Below are 16078 nucleotides of genomic sequence, written 5' to 3'. Positions count from 1 at the left end.
GCTGGTTTGAGTAGAAAATTTCCAATAAAGTACCATGCAAAGTACTTAAGACTGACTTAAAAAAAAATTCCTATTCCGTATTATGTTAACTTTTAACTGTAGAAACATGATGTAAACAATACAAAACCTGACAACCTGACATCTGATTATGCATGTCCAAAGGAAGGTTATTTCTGTTCATATTAAACAGTCCAAAATCCAAAGATCTCTTTGATCTTCTTATTTTTTAGTGAGCCAATTCTCACCAAAAAGAAATGTAGTGTACACATGAAGTGTTCTCTCTCAAGGAGTTCTGCATTTAACTGTGGTCCTCTGCATACAGATAGTACATTTAGCTGTTGACTGTCTTTTTTGGCCTTGCTCCACTGCTAGGGTTTAGACATTTGGTCATCACCAGACAGTGTCTGCAATAGCTCAATTTCAATTCCCCTGTTCTGATCATCACTGTTTCAGTTATACTTAAAGAACTCTGCATCTTCCTTGTGGTAGCAGGAAGCTTATGCTGATTCTAGATTTGGATCTGTTAGGGCAAATAGTATGTTTTACTATGCTCTCAGTGTTGTATGAAGAAGCTGGGCAAAGGTTTTTGCATGACCAGATGTGTCAGAATAATATCTTTGACAGAGCATGGAGTGCTTTTGCTCCCATATGTCAGAGTTCAGCTTGCACTTATTAATGTGCTGTTTTCATTTTAGCCCTAGGACTTAACCAAAGTGCCCTGAAAATGATGGCAGCCAAGCAGTTATTTACACAAAGTTGTTATTTTTCTGCTAGCTGCTGACAACATCTCAGAGGTCAGAACTGTCTGGATTTTCAAGTTGGAGTCTGTATGTTTTTCAATGCAGAATTTCAGTCTCAATAATATGATGGGGCCATGTATCTAGCCATGAATATTTATGCTTTGGATTTTGGAAAAAAAATCCCAATCCTCTATACATCATAAGCAACCTTATATTTAAAGGACCATGTCTATTAAAGGTTGTTTAAGTGTAGATGGAGACCAAGGTTGGAGTCTTGATTTATTTTTATCTCTGCCTCAGATTTTGTAAGAGCTTTGGTCAACTAATTTTACACACTTTCATAGTTTTCCTGGCAGCATGATGACTGCACTAATATTTACCTTTTCCATCCTGGTTACAGAGCTTTTTGGTTTTTTGAAGGTAAGGGTGAGACCTGCATTTGTACATACAATGTTTTACACAATGATTCTCCAGTCTTGGTTGAGTCCCCTTGGCACTGCTGTAATATGACTGGTTTGGACCCTTCCTTCTAGTACAATTCTTTTGTAACTTTCCTATAGAAAAATCAATCAAATTTTAGGTTTAGCCTTGTTGAGAGAATATTGCTGCTGTGCAGGGCAAACTTCCACGGGGTTACATCTGTCATCTCCCCTTGCCTGCAGAAAGGAGAGCAGCTGGGGCATCCTGGCTGCTGGAAGAGTCTCATAGTGTTACATATGCTGTTGTGTGTGTACATACACAGTGCTGTAAGGTGGTAAGAAGTCCTAGAATCCACTACTTCCAGTAGCAGATAAGCTCTAGCTAGTATCCTTTAACCTGCTTTTCCCTACTGTCTGTGGTTGGTTCCAAGTGCCTCTGAGATGCTTTTTGTTGTTGGGATCCATAAATATGTGTCACAAATGTAAACAGTGTACGTGTACTTCCTTGCATGCAGTAATACAGTTGGTAAAGAATGATGCAGGTGGCTGTAAAGGGCTCCTTTGACAATGAATTGAGTTAGAGGTACTTCCAGTGAGACTACAATATTTTCCTCTCCAGATTTTAAGCCCTGATGAGGGTTATGCAAATAAGTCTCTTTATGAGAGTTGGCTTGAGAAAGACCCTGGAACTGAAAATAATAGCTATCCAAGGTAAGATTTTAATTTGTTGGGTTTTTTTTCTCCCAATATTTTATCATATCATAGCATGTCTACTCTTCAGAATTTTTTGAGATGTGCTATTTATGACAGCAGTACAAAACCTTTTAGCGTAAGGTGACTTTTTAGCAATATCTTTTATAGTAAAATAATTTTTTTAAAAAAATTATGATAATATTATTAAATCTCATACTTTTAATTAGTAGAAAAGCAATTTGGAAAGCAATCAAAAAAAGCAGGGTGGGGAAAGAGTTCAAAAATAGTTTAGTCACCAACTAGATGAGATAAAATTGTTAGGATAAGCAAATGCTCAGTTGAAAGAAGCTGCCTAGAGCAGTAATTAAAAAGCGGCCATTAAAAAACTTGTGATAATTATTCTTTGTTTACACAAGGGATATAAATGTATTAAATTACAAATCTATATATGAGGGTATTAAGACTTCATATTTGAAAGTACTAAAAGTCCTCATCAGTCTTTCAGCCTGTGACTCAGAGGGCTAAATCTTTTTCACAGTGCAGCATTACTCGCATGAGGTAAACAGAATTGCCCTCTGTGTGATTTGACCAAAATGTTCTGCATGTTTCTGGCCCTGCTAAGATGAGTTTCTGGATTCATGAGACTCATTGATATTTCTTCCTTTTGAAAAAGCTACCAGATCTGATCTTTCTCAGTTGATACAGTTAGTTCCTTGTAGAAATTTATACTAACAGAAGAACTCCATCTGGAGCAGAAGAAACTTCTTTTTTTTGGCTGAGAAACACAAATTATTCACCAGGCTAGACATATAAACCTAAAACTTATTATCAAACGTAAATATGTGAAGATACTTGGAATATTAGGCGTCTTTACTGCCATTTTCTGTCCCTGTCATGCCACATCTCCCCACCAGATGGCAGTAGTGACCCGTAGGTACCAATGCCGATCACTTTCTGCAGTGGAAATTATTTATCAGTCTTGGATTCTGCTGCGGAATGTGCCAAGTACATAAACACATCTGTCTTTACATATATTTCTGCCCAATTCATATTAGTTTGGAAATAGTTGAGTTGATTAAGATGGCAGAGACATGTCTGATACAATTTTCTGTCTCCCGTGCATAATGTGTGGGGGTTTTTTTTGTTTGTTTGTTTGTTTGTTTGTTTGTTTGTTTTTTGAAATGTGGTCAGTGTCATAATCAGGATTGCTACCTTCAAAAGATCTTCCTAGCAGTATTGAATACTGAATCAGCATGTTGGAATAAAATCAGTTAAGTAATTAAGCTTGCCACTCATCTAGTCTCTGATCTTACCAGTGTCCCTGATGTGCCCTCCAGAAGAACAGACCTCAATTTCTCTGAAAAATCTGCATTTTGCATAAATTACTACTACTGTTCAGTAAATGCTTTCACTAAGATGTTGTCTTTTTTACATGTAGAATAAATAAGCTGGGGTCAGGCAGTGATTTTGAAGCTTACTTTCAGCGACTGGGAATTGCATCAGGCAGAGCTCGTTACACCAAGAATAGGGTAAGTCTGCCAGATTGCTTGAAAAATTTTGATAGTGCTGAGCAGTCATCCTGTAACAAGCATTTATTCAGAATTAATAAACAAGCTTCAAAGCATCTTTGACTGGATTGTATATCAGTGCCATTTCTTAATTTAGCAAGAAACCTAAATGTCTGTAGAAGAAAACATGTTACAGTGATGTTGTATATTCTATAGGATGTCAAGTTCACAGAAAGGTATTTATAGAATTTGATTGAAGGTATACAGTTCATTTCACCATGCTATTAGTAAGCTTTTTAATATACAAGTCTTCCATGATTGTGTTCAGAAATAGTTATGCAAGATAAAAAGGGGCTGTGATTGAGGACTTTTGCTATCCAAAACCCAAAACTGTTTTCACTCTTGGTGAAGGCAATCTTTGTGCAACGGAACTGAAGACAGGTAGAGAGAAGGAAGCCATTTCACTTAATCCTGTGCAACAGTCCATGGATTCAGACTGGTTTAGTTTCTTAAGATGACCAAATAAAAATGAAGAATAGAAAATTGTATTGTGTAGCAAATAGGGTTTTTGTTTTGGAAACTGTATGAAACATCATTAAGTGATCAATACATCTCTTAACTGCAGTCAGAATACAGAGCACTGACAAATTTCCTTGATCTTTTCCAGAAAGCAGACAAATTCAGCAATTATCCTGTTTATCACACTGGGTATGAGACATTTGAACTAGTGGAAAAATTTTACGACCCCACTTTCAAGAAGCAGCTAACAATTGCCCAGCTACGAGGAAAACTGGTTTATGAACTGGCAGATTCCCAGGTCATTCCATTCGACTGTAGAGATTATGGAGAAGCCTTAAAAGGATATAGCAATAGAATTTATAAATTGGCCAAGAAGCATGAAGAAAAGCTGAAACTTTACAAAGTGTCATTTGGTGAGTAATAGCCACAAGACTGTCTCTTATGTATGTTAATTAGGATCATGCAGGGGCATGTCATATCTGTTACAGCTCTGCAACTGAATTCCTTATTTTCCTGTTTGAATTTTGCTATCATAAGAAAGAGCCTCTAATTTCATGCATGTTATTAAATAGAGGTATTATTAAGGTACTCATGGGCAGTCAGGGACCTCAGATGCAGAATAGAGAGATATCTCAGCCTGCTTTTCACTTTCTTCCTTAAAAAAGAAGACAAATTAAATGCTTATGGCGATTTCTTGGAAGTTGAGAGACACAGGCTCCTGCTCCTCCTGCGTCAAAGACTTCATCTGACCTCCAGGGAACTTGTTTACCACCTGCCTCAGTGCATGGCTACCAGTTTTAGGCCACAGAAGTATTTTGCTAGCTCTCCTGCATTAATACATCCATTTGCTAAGCACTTGAACACATTTCTCTGCAGCATATAAAACAGGTCTGAAGCAGCAGAGTGCTCTGGGTCCCAGGCTATGATGGCTTCCACAGTAATTTTCTGTCTCTCTCTCTCTTTCTTCTTTTCTCCTTCTTGCCTTGTTAACTTCTTGTGTTTCTGTACTAAGGAGATTTTTCAGTCAGTCCTAATTTACTTGCCATCTGATGGACCAATAATTTAGAGATATAAATTAGCTTTTTGGAGATGCAGTCCTCTTTTGGACTATGCATTAGAAGTAACTCAAATTGAATCCACCTCTGGGGATAATTAAAAATGACATTTAAAACTTGATGTAATGGTTTAGGTGAAAAATTCTTGACTGTTTTTAAAAGACACCCCTTTTTGTAAAAAGGCCTCTGGATACAGAGAAAGCCTTGTGTGATGGATCATCTAGTCTGAGATTTTGCATAACACAGGGATTTATTTCAATATTGTCTAGTGTTCACTGCAGCATATTTCAACATATCTGAAATTTTTTTTTGTAGTAATAGAACATCTACTAAAATTTATGTGAAATAATTTATTTTCATTGTTTTTTTCTCTATTTCATATTAGAAGTTGACCAAACTACCTTCTAACCAATGCATCTATTCTTGTTCCTAGAATGTAGAGGCAATATTTTTTTAGCTTTTTTCCTTTTTCTTTTTTTTTACACAAATACCACTAAACATCTCCTTAACATCTTTATCAATGTGTAATTTTGACCATTTCTTTGCAAGGCATGTTTTTCAGTCTTTTCATTATTTTCATGTCTCTTCTCTCATGCTTGTTGAGTTTTAATTTATTTCTTGAATGAAACTATAATTTCTAATTTTTTGTTTGTTCTATTGCATCAGAGTGCATTAAAATGCATAGGTAGCTTTTACAGTACTGTGAAAATTAAAATTCATTTCACTCAACATTTTCATAGAATTGCTTATTGACAACACTGAATGTCAGAAAATTGTTAATTAAACCAGATAAATCACATAATTGTCCTTTAAAATAATAGATTAAGGGCTTTATTTGCCTTTGGATTCACATTTCAGTGGTTCCTCTGCAACAATGAAGGCTAGAAACTTTTCTCATAAAATATGTGCTTGTAGTAATATGCTATCAGGACATAAAGTTTGGGGAAAAAAGAAATGTGATATTTTCTAAAATAACCAATACTGACAACACTGAATAGCTAGCGAACATGAACACAAAGTTTCTTACATATTTTCAGATGACCTTTTTTTTTTTCCCCTCTTAAATCCCCTCCTACTGCTTCTGAAATACAATCTGTTGCTGTGATACAACCATGATGTCAGCAGGGCAGAACTCTGTCCTCTGGCAGACTTACAGCTATTGCCACAGTTGTGGACAAGTGTGAATTCTCACCCTCTCAAGGTGACATGGGTCGCTCCATACTGCAGTCCACAAACAAATTGCATACATAAAATCTGTGTCTCTAATTGCATAAACTAAACAACAATATTAATACAAGAAGAAGAAAGTGTAGGCTCATGATGAATAAATAAGTTTGCTAGAAACAGAAGAGCAAATGAGACTGAAGAAAAGCTTTCAATAGGAGTCCTGGGAACAGAAAGCATGTCACATGAAATTGGGTGATGAATTTATAAACGGTGAAGGGATAATAGTTGCCAACAGAGGACTGAATTTAGGAGATGATCTAATCTTATGTCCTATTTTCCTGTACAATCAAAGAGAGGATGCTCTGGTTTATCTAATTTTCTAAAACTTGTGGGCAAAATGTACAAGGTATAAAATTTCCTTCTTTGTGATTGAGTTTTGGTGGGGCCAGAAGTTCTCCTCATAACATTCCCCTGTTACTTATTCTACAAAAATTACTTGTATAAATTGATAATTTTCACAGGTCTGTATTAAGCAGAGCCTACCACAAGAAAATCATCACAGCTGCTACTGCCATTAACAGGAAGACCTCTGCTTCTTTGGCTAAGTTACTCCACATGGCTTGGACGTACTGCCAGGGACAGGGCAGGAAAAAACAACTGCCATAGCTGCAGCTATGACTGCACATAGCCAGGCACAGCAAGTAAAATCCCGCGGCAGCACTGCAGGACAGCATGTGGGGTTGTGGCAGAGACACCTCCTACGCTGTAATTCCAGCATGGAGCAACCACAGGACTCGGCTACTTTAATCTACTGTGTGTATCACTGTCTTCCAAGACAGCTGTGTCTTTTGTGCCTCACCTAATGCTGTTCAATACACATACCACACTCTTCTGTTATGCTATGAATAGGACATCATGCTCCTAGAGTGAAATCCTGCTGTTCTTCACAGCCTTCTGGAACAGCTGATATTTTTCATGAAAGTCAGGCATTTTATACCTAAACACTACAGTGCATCCTTTTGTTAAAAAGGAGACTGCAGATCTCCCAGTTTGCAATGCCAGCCAGTTTTTCCTTGCCAGGTAGAGGGAATATGTGAAAACTTGTGAAAACTTTACCATGCATTCTGCTTTACTGTTGGTCTCATTGCACAAGGTATTTGTCTATTACTGCTAGTAGTGCAGCTCTTTAAAGTCTGCACTAGGGAAACTAATCATTTATGGAAAGACAAAAAATTAATGCTATTATATCAGCAAGACAAATTACCCAGTTTATCCCACTGGGCAACTCAAAGGTAGATTGGGCTCAGTAAATATTCTAAAGTTGTTCACAAAGTCCTTCCTTTTCTAGATCCTCTTTTTTCTTCTGTGGTGAACTTCTCAAAGGCTGCTGATGAATTTCACAGGAGACTTGAACAAGTGGACAAGAAAGAGTAAGTATGAAAAAAAGTTTTATATATATATGTGTGTGTGTTTGTGTGTGTATGCATATATGTACATCTGTCTTAGGTACCAAGGGTGGCTGTTCTTTCTTTCAAGTGACAACACAAGGAGTCTCTCTACAGAGCCCTTGAACTCTGAGACAGGCTGAGATAAATTAGCAGTGATGAATAGTATCAGCTGTAGAGCTTATTACAGGTGTCAGATTGACATCAAAATTGTTGTAATACATGGAAAGGCAGATAGTCCAACTTTAACTTTCACTGCTGAGCTCTGCATTTAGACACCTACACTTGAGTGTTGTAGGTGATGCCAGAATTTGTACATTCAGCACACCTCAAGGAGAGAGGATGATGCTTCAGAGATATCTGTAGGATGCTTGCAAACCTAAGGGCCCTACGGGACTCCTGTGCTTTCTGAGAGTGAAGGCCAGGTGCTCCTAGGCACCTAGTATGATACCAGTTAGTTGTGTTTAGGCAACTGAATCCCACCCTTACTATGTTACTAGGAGTATGGACACTTGACTTATGGGTGGGCATCAAAATCTAGCTATCTTCACCTTGACCTAAATCTCAGCCTTCCTCTGCTCTCTGTTGAGATCTTTCTCATGCCATTTAACACTAAGCAAGTATCTTTCCCATTTTATTTTGTGTAGTGTGAAATCTTGTTGTTTTCTAACATAGAAATTTCAATGCATTAATAAAACATGTATTGAATATCTCCATTTGCAAAACCTCATCTTTTTTTTAAAACTGTAGACCATATTTGTCTTTTTTATTTCTGTCCAAAAAAAGAAGAAAAGTGTTTAAACAAAACTGGGAAGTCATGTTTCCCCACTGTGTGAAATGTCTCTGTCTCCATCTTCCACAGTCCAGTCGCAGTGAGAATCATGAATGATCAGCTGATGTTGATAGAAAGAGCTTTCATTGATCCTCTGGGCTTGCCAGGAAGGAGGTTTTACAGGTGAGGCAAGTAATTTCTCAACCCACTGTCTAAGGCACTGTATTTTTGCAGGTGAACCCCCCACCAGTTAAATTTCTGTATAGGTCTCATATAGGAATTACAGCTCAACACATTGCTTTAGGTACAATCCAGTGAGCAGTAGATTTTGCTTATAATCCCCAAGGAGAATTCCTTGGCTACACCAGTCTTGTGGTGCCAAATTCTTCTCCTTGGGTCTGGCCCTCTGCTTTTATTAGCTGTGGTGAAACCACACCACCATCATACTCTGTGACTTCTACTAGCAGGTGTGAAGTACTACTGCTGTTACCACTTGCTCTTTTGAACCTGCACAAAATGAGGATTGAGTGGAGAATCAAAAAAAAAGGAGAAATGAGGGTAGAGTAAAAGGGAGATAAGGGTGAGAACAGATGAGTAGTGAGGGTCAGTTGAAGAGAGAAGCAGAGAAGAGAGAGCTTGAAGAGGGAGGGACCTTTCAGCACAGGATGGATAAAGGCCCATGAGCTGTGCTGCAGAGTCCCTTCTGTCCCAGGTTTAGCTGCTTCTGTAGGTGGAATAGCTTAAATCATTAACTACTATATTCTTTCTAGAAACTCAGTGCTTTTATTAGTAATACCTGACAAGAAGCCAGCTTCCAATGTCAGGTGTGTGACTACCTCACTTTGCTCTCAGTATCCCCCTTTTCCTAATGACAGGATATATCTGACTCACTGATTGATGTCTTTCATGTCAAGCCAGAAGTCCCTCAGGCAGGTAGAATTGAGAATCACACTTCCATCCTCCTAGGATAAACTGTCATTCACACTTTGGGAAGAATCAAATTGCTGCTTTCTACAGTTCTTGTTGAGTGTTAGGTATCATTTAGAGCTGTCTGGATTTTTTTTTTTTACTTTTTTAATTTCTTGCCTTTATTAATATAGTTTTAATGTTTATTTTGATTTGGGAGGACTCCTTCACATGCTGCAAATGTGCTTTGATATTTCGTATTTAAAATCAAACCAATCTAAGAGAAGATACGCAGTTATCCATTATTTAGGAAAAAAATCCTGCATGAACAAATAAAATTAATACTTTTTGTGCAGTTCTGATCCAATATGGTCACTTCTGATCTCTGAAGATTCCTAATTCACCCATAGGGTTTTTTACCCTTGTTTTACATTCCTTTCCCAGATCTGCTGACCATCATGCAGCTACTTAGTTATTTTTGAGGTTTCTGTTCCATTTCTTATGATACGCCTATAACTAGTTTTATTCCCTTTTTCAGACTGCCAAATTAGTTCAACAGGTTTGCTGAGCTCCCATTTTCAAAAAGTGTAATATGGTTTTGTTTCTAATTAGACAAATGCGTCATTTCTTCCCAAGAAGGCTACCTGACCTAAATCTGTGCCCTTTCACATAGATGTTGCCCTTGGGGCTGGCTCCTGTCCTTTTAAAGATATGTCCAGCTAGCTTTCTTGTGTATTTAGTAAGCTCGGATCTTCCTGGGATTCACAGATGTTCCCTACAATGAACCCCCTCCCCATTAATAGTCAGTCTTATTAAGTATACTTATATTTTTCTTCTTTCCCCACAGACATGTCATTTTTGCTCCAAGCAGTCACAACAAGTATGCAGGAGAATCCTTCCCAGGGATCTATGATGCCATGTTTGATATTCAAAGCAAAGCTGATCAACATGAAGCCTGGGAAGAAGTGAAGAGGCAAATTTCCATTGCAGCCTTCACTGTACAGGCAGCAGCAGAAACACTGAAGGAAGTAGCATAGGATGATGGCTTTGAAAACTCACACATAAAAGTCTGACATGCAGAGTAGTCAGGCTACCTCAGTGACCCAGTCTCCTCTGAATGCCTGCCATATCTGAGTTTTCAACCTTCCAAATGCATGCAAATGTGCTGGCAGGGTAAGCAGGAGCTTTGTGTGTCAAAAAACTCCTGAGCTAGAAATTACTGCATCTCTGACACTGACAGAACTGCAGCTTTATGAACAGCCCCAGATGGAAGCGAATTTGGATGTGGGGAGAGTGGGGAGGGTGGGGAGCAGGAACAAACAGTTCCCAATTAGAGTTTTATGAAAGATCTGCCAATTTTGAGAACCTGTTGTTTTGGAAGTATAATTACACAACCAGTTATTTGCTAAGCTACCTGTAACTTTTGTCCGTAGCACTGATCAACAGCACACATTTTGAGAGAAAAAATATAACACTTTTCAGCCTGTGTATCTTTCCTGTTCTGATAATTATTTTTATAATATAAGACATTGAAGGCATTCCTGTGTTTTAGAATATATTGTGCAGGACTGGTGGATGCTCCTTGCACTGTTTTGCTCTCTCTTTTCCTGAAAAAAATAAAATAGTGGCCTTCCCTCTGATGAAATCCAAAGCATGTTCTCAGGGGCATAAATGCCCATCCCTCTGAAAGCCACTATGTATCTTCCTCCTTTATTTGCACTCTGGAAAATAAAGACTTTGGGGGATAACCAAAAGCTGTCATCCCTGCTCTTTTTGGCACTTTCACTAGTCCCAAACCCATGGCAGCTTTTGTTCCTACTTTTTCCCAGGAGATTTTTTTCATGCAGATATCTCTGTCCAGCTGAAAGAAATTGTCACTATTGGCACGGGGTTTGAGATTATTCTGTGTTCAAATAAGACTAGAAGATTTACATTCAAAGATAAACTGAAATGCATAAAGACGGTAATTGTACAAAACTGTTAAATTTGTAAAAAAAAAAAGGATTCTTGCTTCATTTGCCCTTTGATATAATTCTCATCTACATGCTTTACAACTAATAAAAATGCTACAATTTTATTTGATCACATTCCAGTTTGTGGGAGCTGACACTAACCAATTTCTTCTTTAATGTAAAATATACTACAGTTTTTCTCACGGCCATAAATTGCACCGGGTTGTGGGAATAAAATCCTTTTTGTTTTATGGAGAATAGAACAGATGTGGTACTAAAAGGGACAGAATTAGAGAAACAGGACAGAGAAGTTGTTCTCACGTCAGATGCCTTGAATTCAAACAAGGGAACCAGAAATTACTATACTTCAGTCCTTTGGGAAGTTGTTTTGCAGGATATATGCCATCAAGAAGAGAGGCTTTCACTGGCATCACTTCCAGTAAGCCTCTCTAAAAGACATGGGATTGTGTACTTTGGATGTTGTTCTCATAATATACTGTTCAACTGCTTTTCACAAATCAAGCCTCAGGCACATGAGGAGGAAATTACACTTCCACAGTCCATGCTTTATCTCTTCTGTTCAAAAACAGAGTGCTTAACTGACCTTGTCAGCACACACCTAAGAGAATGAGTAGTCGATGCTGGGGACACCAGAACAAGGAGACGATTCTCCCCCTCTTCTCTACTCTGGTGAGGCCTCACCTGGAGAACTGCATTCAGCTCTGGGGTCTCCAACATAATAGGGATGTCAGCCTGTTGGAGCAAGTCCAGGGGAGGCCACAAAGATGATCAGAGGGCTGGAGCACCTCTCCTATGAGGAAAGGCTGAGAGAGCTGGGGTTGCTCAGCTTGGGGAAGGAAAGGCTCTCGAGAGACCTTATTACGGCCTTACAGTATATACAGTATATATATACGGTATATAAAGGGTCTACAAGAAAGCTGGAGAGGGACTGTTTACAGGGGCGTGTAGTGATAGGACAAGGAGGAATGGCTTCAAACTGGAACAGGGTAGGTTTAGAGTAGAAGAAATTATTGTGAGTGTAGTGAGTCATTGGAACAGGTTACCCAGAGAAGTTGGAAATGTTCAAGGCCAGATTGGATGGGGCTTTCAGCAACCTGGTCTAGGTGTCCTTGCCTATGACAGTGGGGTTGGAACTAGATGATTTTTAAAGTCCCTTTCAACCCAAACTATTCTATGATTCTATGAACAGTGACTACAGTTTTGTTGTTCTCTTTATTTCTACCTAACTGGGGATACTCATAGTTACTAAGTTCATCTCCACATCTGTAGCTGAAGTTATTGCTTAAGGATGTGGTATCTTGCAAATGGTGACTGGTAATAATTGCACTGGGGTTTTTTCCCCTTTTTTCAAATCATGCACTCTTCCTGCTCCATCATAACTTTACCTTAACTGCAATGGGCAGTAATAGAATGTGTTCCCAAGAGAGGGTTAGAATATCTAGATAGTTGAAAAAAGCCTTTAGTGCCCCTTCCTTGTGAGCAGCAGGCAACTTTGGAACTGTCAGTGCTTGCTGCTTTAGGATCATCAGACGATAAGGCAAACAAGGAATTTCCACACAAAAAGGAAATATCTGACAAAGTGTGTCTCCTCCTTCATTTATGGAAATACCTTTAACAGTATAAACTAGTGAACAAATGTTTCACCAGTAAATGTACTCTTTCAGTGGCAGCTAGCCTTCGAAGTTCTGTACCGTTACCTTGCTGCTGCAAAAGAATATATAATCTCCTCTTGTTTCCCTGTGCAGTTGGAAGCTGTAAGAATAAATTACAGCTCATGACAGGCTGAATGCACAGCTGGCATCGATCGCTTTGTTCCTCTTGTCAACTTAACTGATAACTCTGTACGAACGTACAATTCATCCCAACCTGCTACATCCTAAGTATACAAATCAGTTTAAATCTATTTCCATTAGTGTCTATAAAGTTCTACTGAAGGAGAGTGATATCCAAACCCTCATAAATAAGGAAACCAAAGCCCTTATAAATGGTTTATACCCATATTCTTAATCCCATATTCTCAGTATCAAAAGGATCAGTTTCTCAGAACTGCGACTGCCTTTCCTTCCTCAGTGAGCAGAATCTTCTGTTCTACAGATGAGCAAAAAAGCAACTGCTGATGTTCCTCAGCCCAAAGGCTGCTGTATTCATGTAGCTTTGCCTGCACATAATTTCAAAGTGTGGGAAGGGGATTTTTTAGATTCTCCTTAAAAATGGATAACACTGGATCACCTACTCTGTCCTTTCCTAATTCCATTTACACAGTTCCTTCACTCAGCCTTGCTGAGTGAAGCAATCAGTCGATCCTACAGTTGGGAGAAACAGATCCTTCAGCCTGCACAGGGACTGAGGCTGTAAAACAATTTGGCAAAATTAAACTTGGATGAACCAAATATCACTTGGGTATTTGGGCTGTCAGTCGTCTCTTTAGAAAATCAGTTTCAAAAGGACAGTGCCAGGAAGCTTATTTCATCTTGGAGACAAACTTTTCGGCAGGACATGTTGTGATAGTAAAGGAGGTAATGGTTTTAAACTGGAGGAGGGTCAATTTAGATTAGATGTAAATAAGAATATTTTTACCACGCAGGTAGAGAAACACTGGAACAAGTTGCCCAGACTGATGGTAGATGCCTCATCTCTAGAAAGATTCAGGGTGAGGTTGGACAGGGTTCTGAGGAATCTGATCTAGCTGAAGATGTCCCTACCCATGGCAGTGGGGTTGGACTAGATGGCCTTTAAAGGTCCCTTCCAATCCAAACCTTTCTTTGATCCAGTGATTCAGATTCTCTTATGGTTGAAATGCCTTTGGTTTACCTTTGGAAAGAAATCCATAACACTTGGTGCTGGAATCTCCAGGTGACACTGTGTCAAACGGAGCTGGAGATCTCTCTGCAGCTGGTAGGAATAGGATATACTCAGCATGACCTGTTTTTTTTTTCTTCTAAATTCCTCTATTTTCATTCATGAGATTTTAGTGTACAGTTAAGAGTGCTATTAAAAAAGCTGAATGATGGTGAATGTCATGGACTTCCCTACGGCAGAGCAGAGAAGACAACACTAATTAAATGAAATACATAATTCTTGTTTCTGCTACACTATTCTGAGCCAGAGTGCTGTATTCCTCACTGAGCAACACCTGCTACACAGAAAGTGCCCCTAGAGAAATCAGTAGGAGCTGAATTCAGGAAGCAGTCTTTTTTAAGGTAAAAGATTGTTCCCATTACACCACTGAGACTAAAAGTAGCTTGTGCCAGTTAGAATCTGTGAAGTCAAGGAAGCTCCTGTCATTGTCAACACTTCTCCGAATGGATCCTACACCTTTAAACATCTTCTTCAGCTTGGGAAGCTCAAAGAATCAAGGAGGAGGAAGAGGAGGAGGAGGAAGAGTGCTTTGTTAGGCACCTCATGGAGGAGGGGCTGAACCTAGTTCAAATAAACTGCAAACACGTTACAACCTGCTATTAAGGGAAAGAACAGGAGAGGCAATAATAGAAAAACATTTCACAGGAGAGTATTGGATAAGAACAGACTTGCTATGTTTACATGGCACCCTCCCCAGATGTGCTTTGCTAGCTTGCTGAGAGTGCAGCTGACGTATTCCTGATGCTGCCATCCACATTACTTCCAAACTTGGCTGTATTTTTAGAAGGATACCCAAGTCACAGCTGCTGGACACAGTGACTGTTGTGACACCACACTCTTATGTGACCCATAAGAAGCAGGACTTCAGGCTGAGAAAACACTGCCAGCTGCGAACACTGAGCACTGGAGGATTTAGCTCTTTCTGAGATCACTCATCCCTTCAGATATTCACGGAACTAACACCCTCCCCCCTCACCTACTAAAGCACTGCTTTTGTTTCCTCAGCTCTGTCTCCAAAGCCATGTTTCCATACTCTTTCCACCTGAGCCTGCATGCCCAGACACCTGCACTAAAGCTACCGTCAGCCTGCAACACATACCAAATTATCCTGGCACCTCTAGTTGCAGGAGTGTGAGCACTGATAGCAGTGATAGCATCACCCACTGCCACGGCAGAGGAATCAAACACAAGCATTCTGCAGGTCATCTTATGGGCAGAATGAAACACACTTCATAAGTAAAGCCAGGTTCATTGTTAGTATGCTTGAAATCTTAACAGTGATCAAAGAATGATTAGTCTCTATTATTAATAAAAGAACAAAGTAACAAAGTAGTTCAGTAACAAAGCAGTTAGAATATTTATGGGTTGTTTTTCTTCTCAGGATCTCCAGTATCATGTGCCCCTTCTCTAGACATCTCATGTCTCTGGTCCTCTACACCACATCCCATTCCTGTTTTCAAGGCCCTGCTTGTATCAGACTGGTATTCATCTGCTATATGGTGCTAAAATCATAAATATGTTGCTCTACACAGAAAACCTGCTTGTTATAGGATCTATAGTATCTATGTACACCATGCAGCTATAGATTGAGAAACAAAGTAAACCAAGTCAGGCAATAGCCACCTGGTCATGAGAAAACTTTTAACAGCCAAACAAGCCACAACAAAGCTCTGGGCAGGTGAAGAGAAGTTCAGACAGAGCAAGCCTGGCATTCCTGAGACAGACCCTGCAGAGCTGGAACAAAACTCGTGCTCTGACACCAGCCATGGGAATCCTGTATTCACTGAACTGTCAGCAGAGATTAGTATTCAGGGACTACTTAGAAGGGAATCCCAAGTTTTTGAAAGAACAATCATTAAGGAAAGCTACTTATCCATAGTCATATTTACACTTGGTGTCTAGTCCTGGCAAATCTGAGAAATGGATGAAATGGATCCAGCTTTTCTTTCTACATTTTCAAACCACCCCTGCTCACCTAATTCAGCCTGTCTGCATTTTATTTCAACAACCACGTTGCAAATT

General features: G+C 39.1%; 1 protein-coding gene across 4 annotated transcripts in view; it reads left to right on the top strand.

Moving 5' to 3' along the window:
• LOC127467349 (N-acetylated-alpha-linked acidic dipeptidase 2-like) overlaps positions 1–16059 on the top strand; it is a 40764-nt gene extending 24705 nt beyond the window's left edge. For 3 of the 4 annotated variants that reach the window (XM_051779236.1, XM_051779234.1, XM_051779235.1), the window contains 6 exons: positions 1779–1870; positions 3291–3381; positions 4028–4292; positions 7450–7531; positions 8409–8501; positions 10072–16059. In XM_051779236.1, coding sequence (XP_051635196.1) covers positions 1779–1870; positions 3291–3381; positions 4028–4292; positions 7450–7531; positions 8409–8501; positions 10072–10261 — 813 coding nt within the window. In that variant the 3' untranslated portion in view covers positions 10262–16059. The remainder of the gene's footprint in view (positions 1–1778; positions 1871–3290; positions 3382–4027; positions 4293–7449; positions 7532–8408; positions 8502–10071) is intronic. The other variant, XM_051779233.1, reaches the window with a different exon arrangement.
• The last annotated feature ends 19 nt before the right edge of the window (positions 16060–16078 follow it).

Source organism: Manacus candei, unplaced genomic scaffold (assembly GCF_025592945.1).
Source record: "Manacus candei isolate 608988 ecotype Guabito, Panama unplaced genomic scaffold, ASM2559294v1 h1tg000014l, whole genome shotgun sequence".
Classification (NCBI taxonomy): Eukaryota; Metazoa; Chordata; class Aves; order Passeriformes; family Pipridae; genus Manacus; species Manacus candei.
This window is presented reverse-complemented; position numbering and strand designations above follow the sequence as displayed.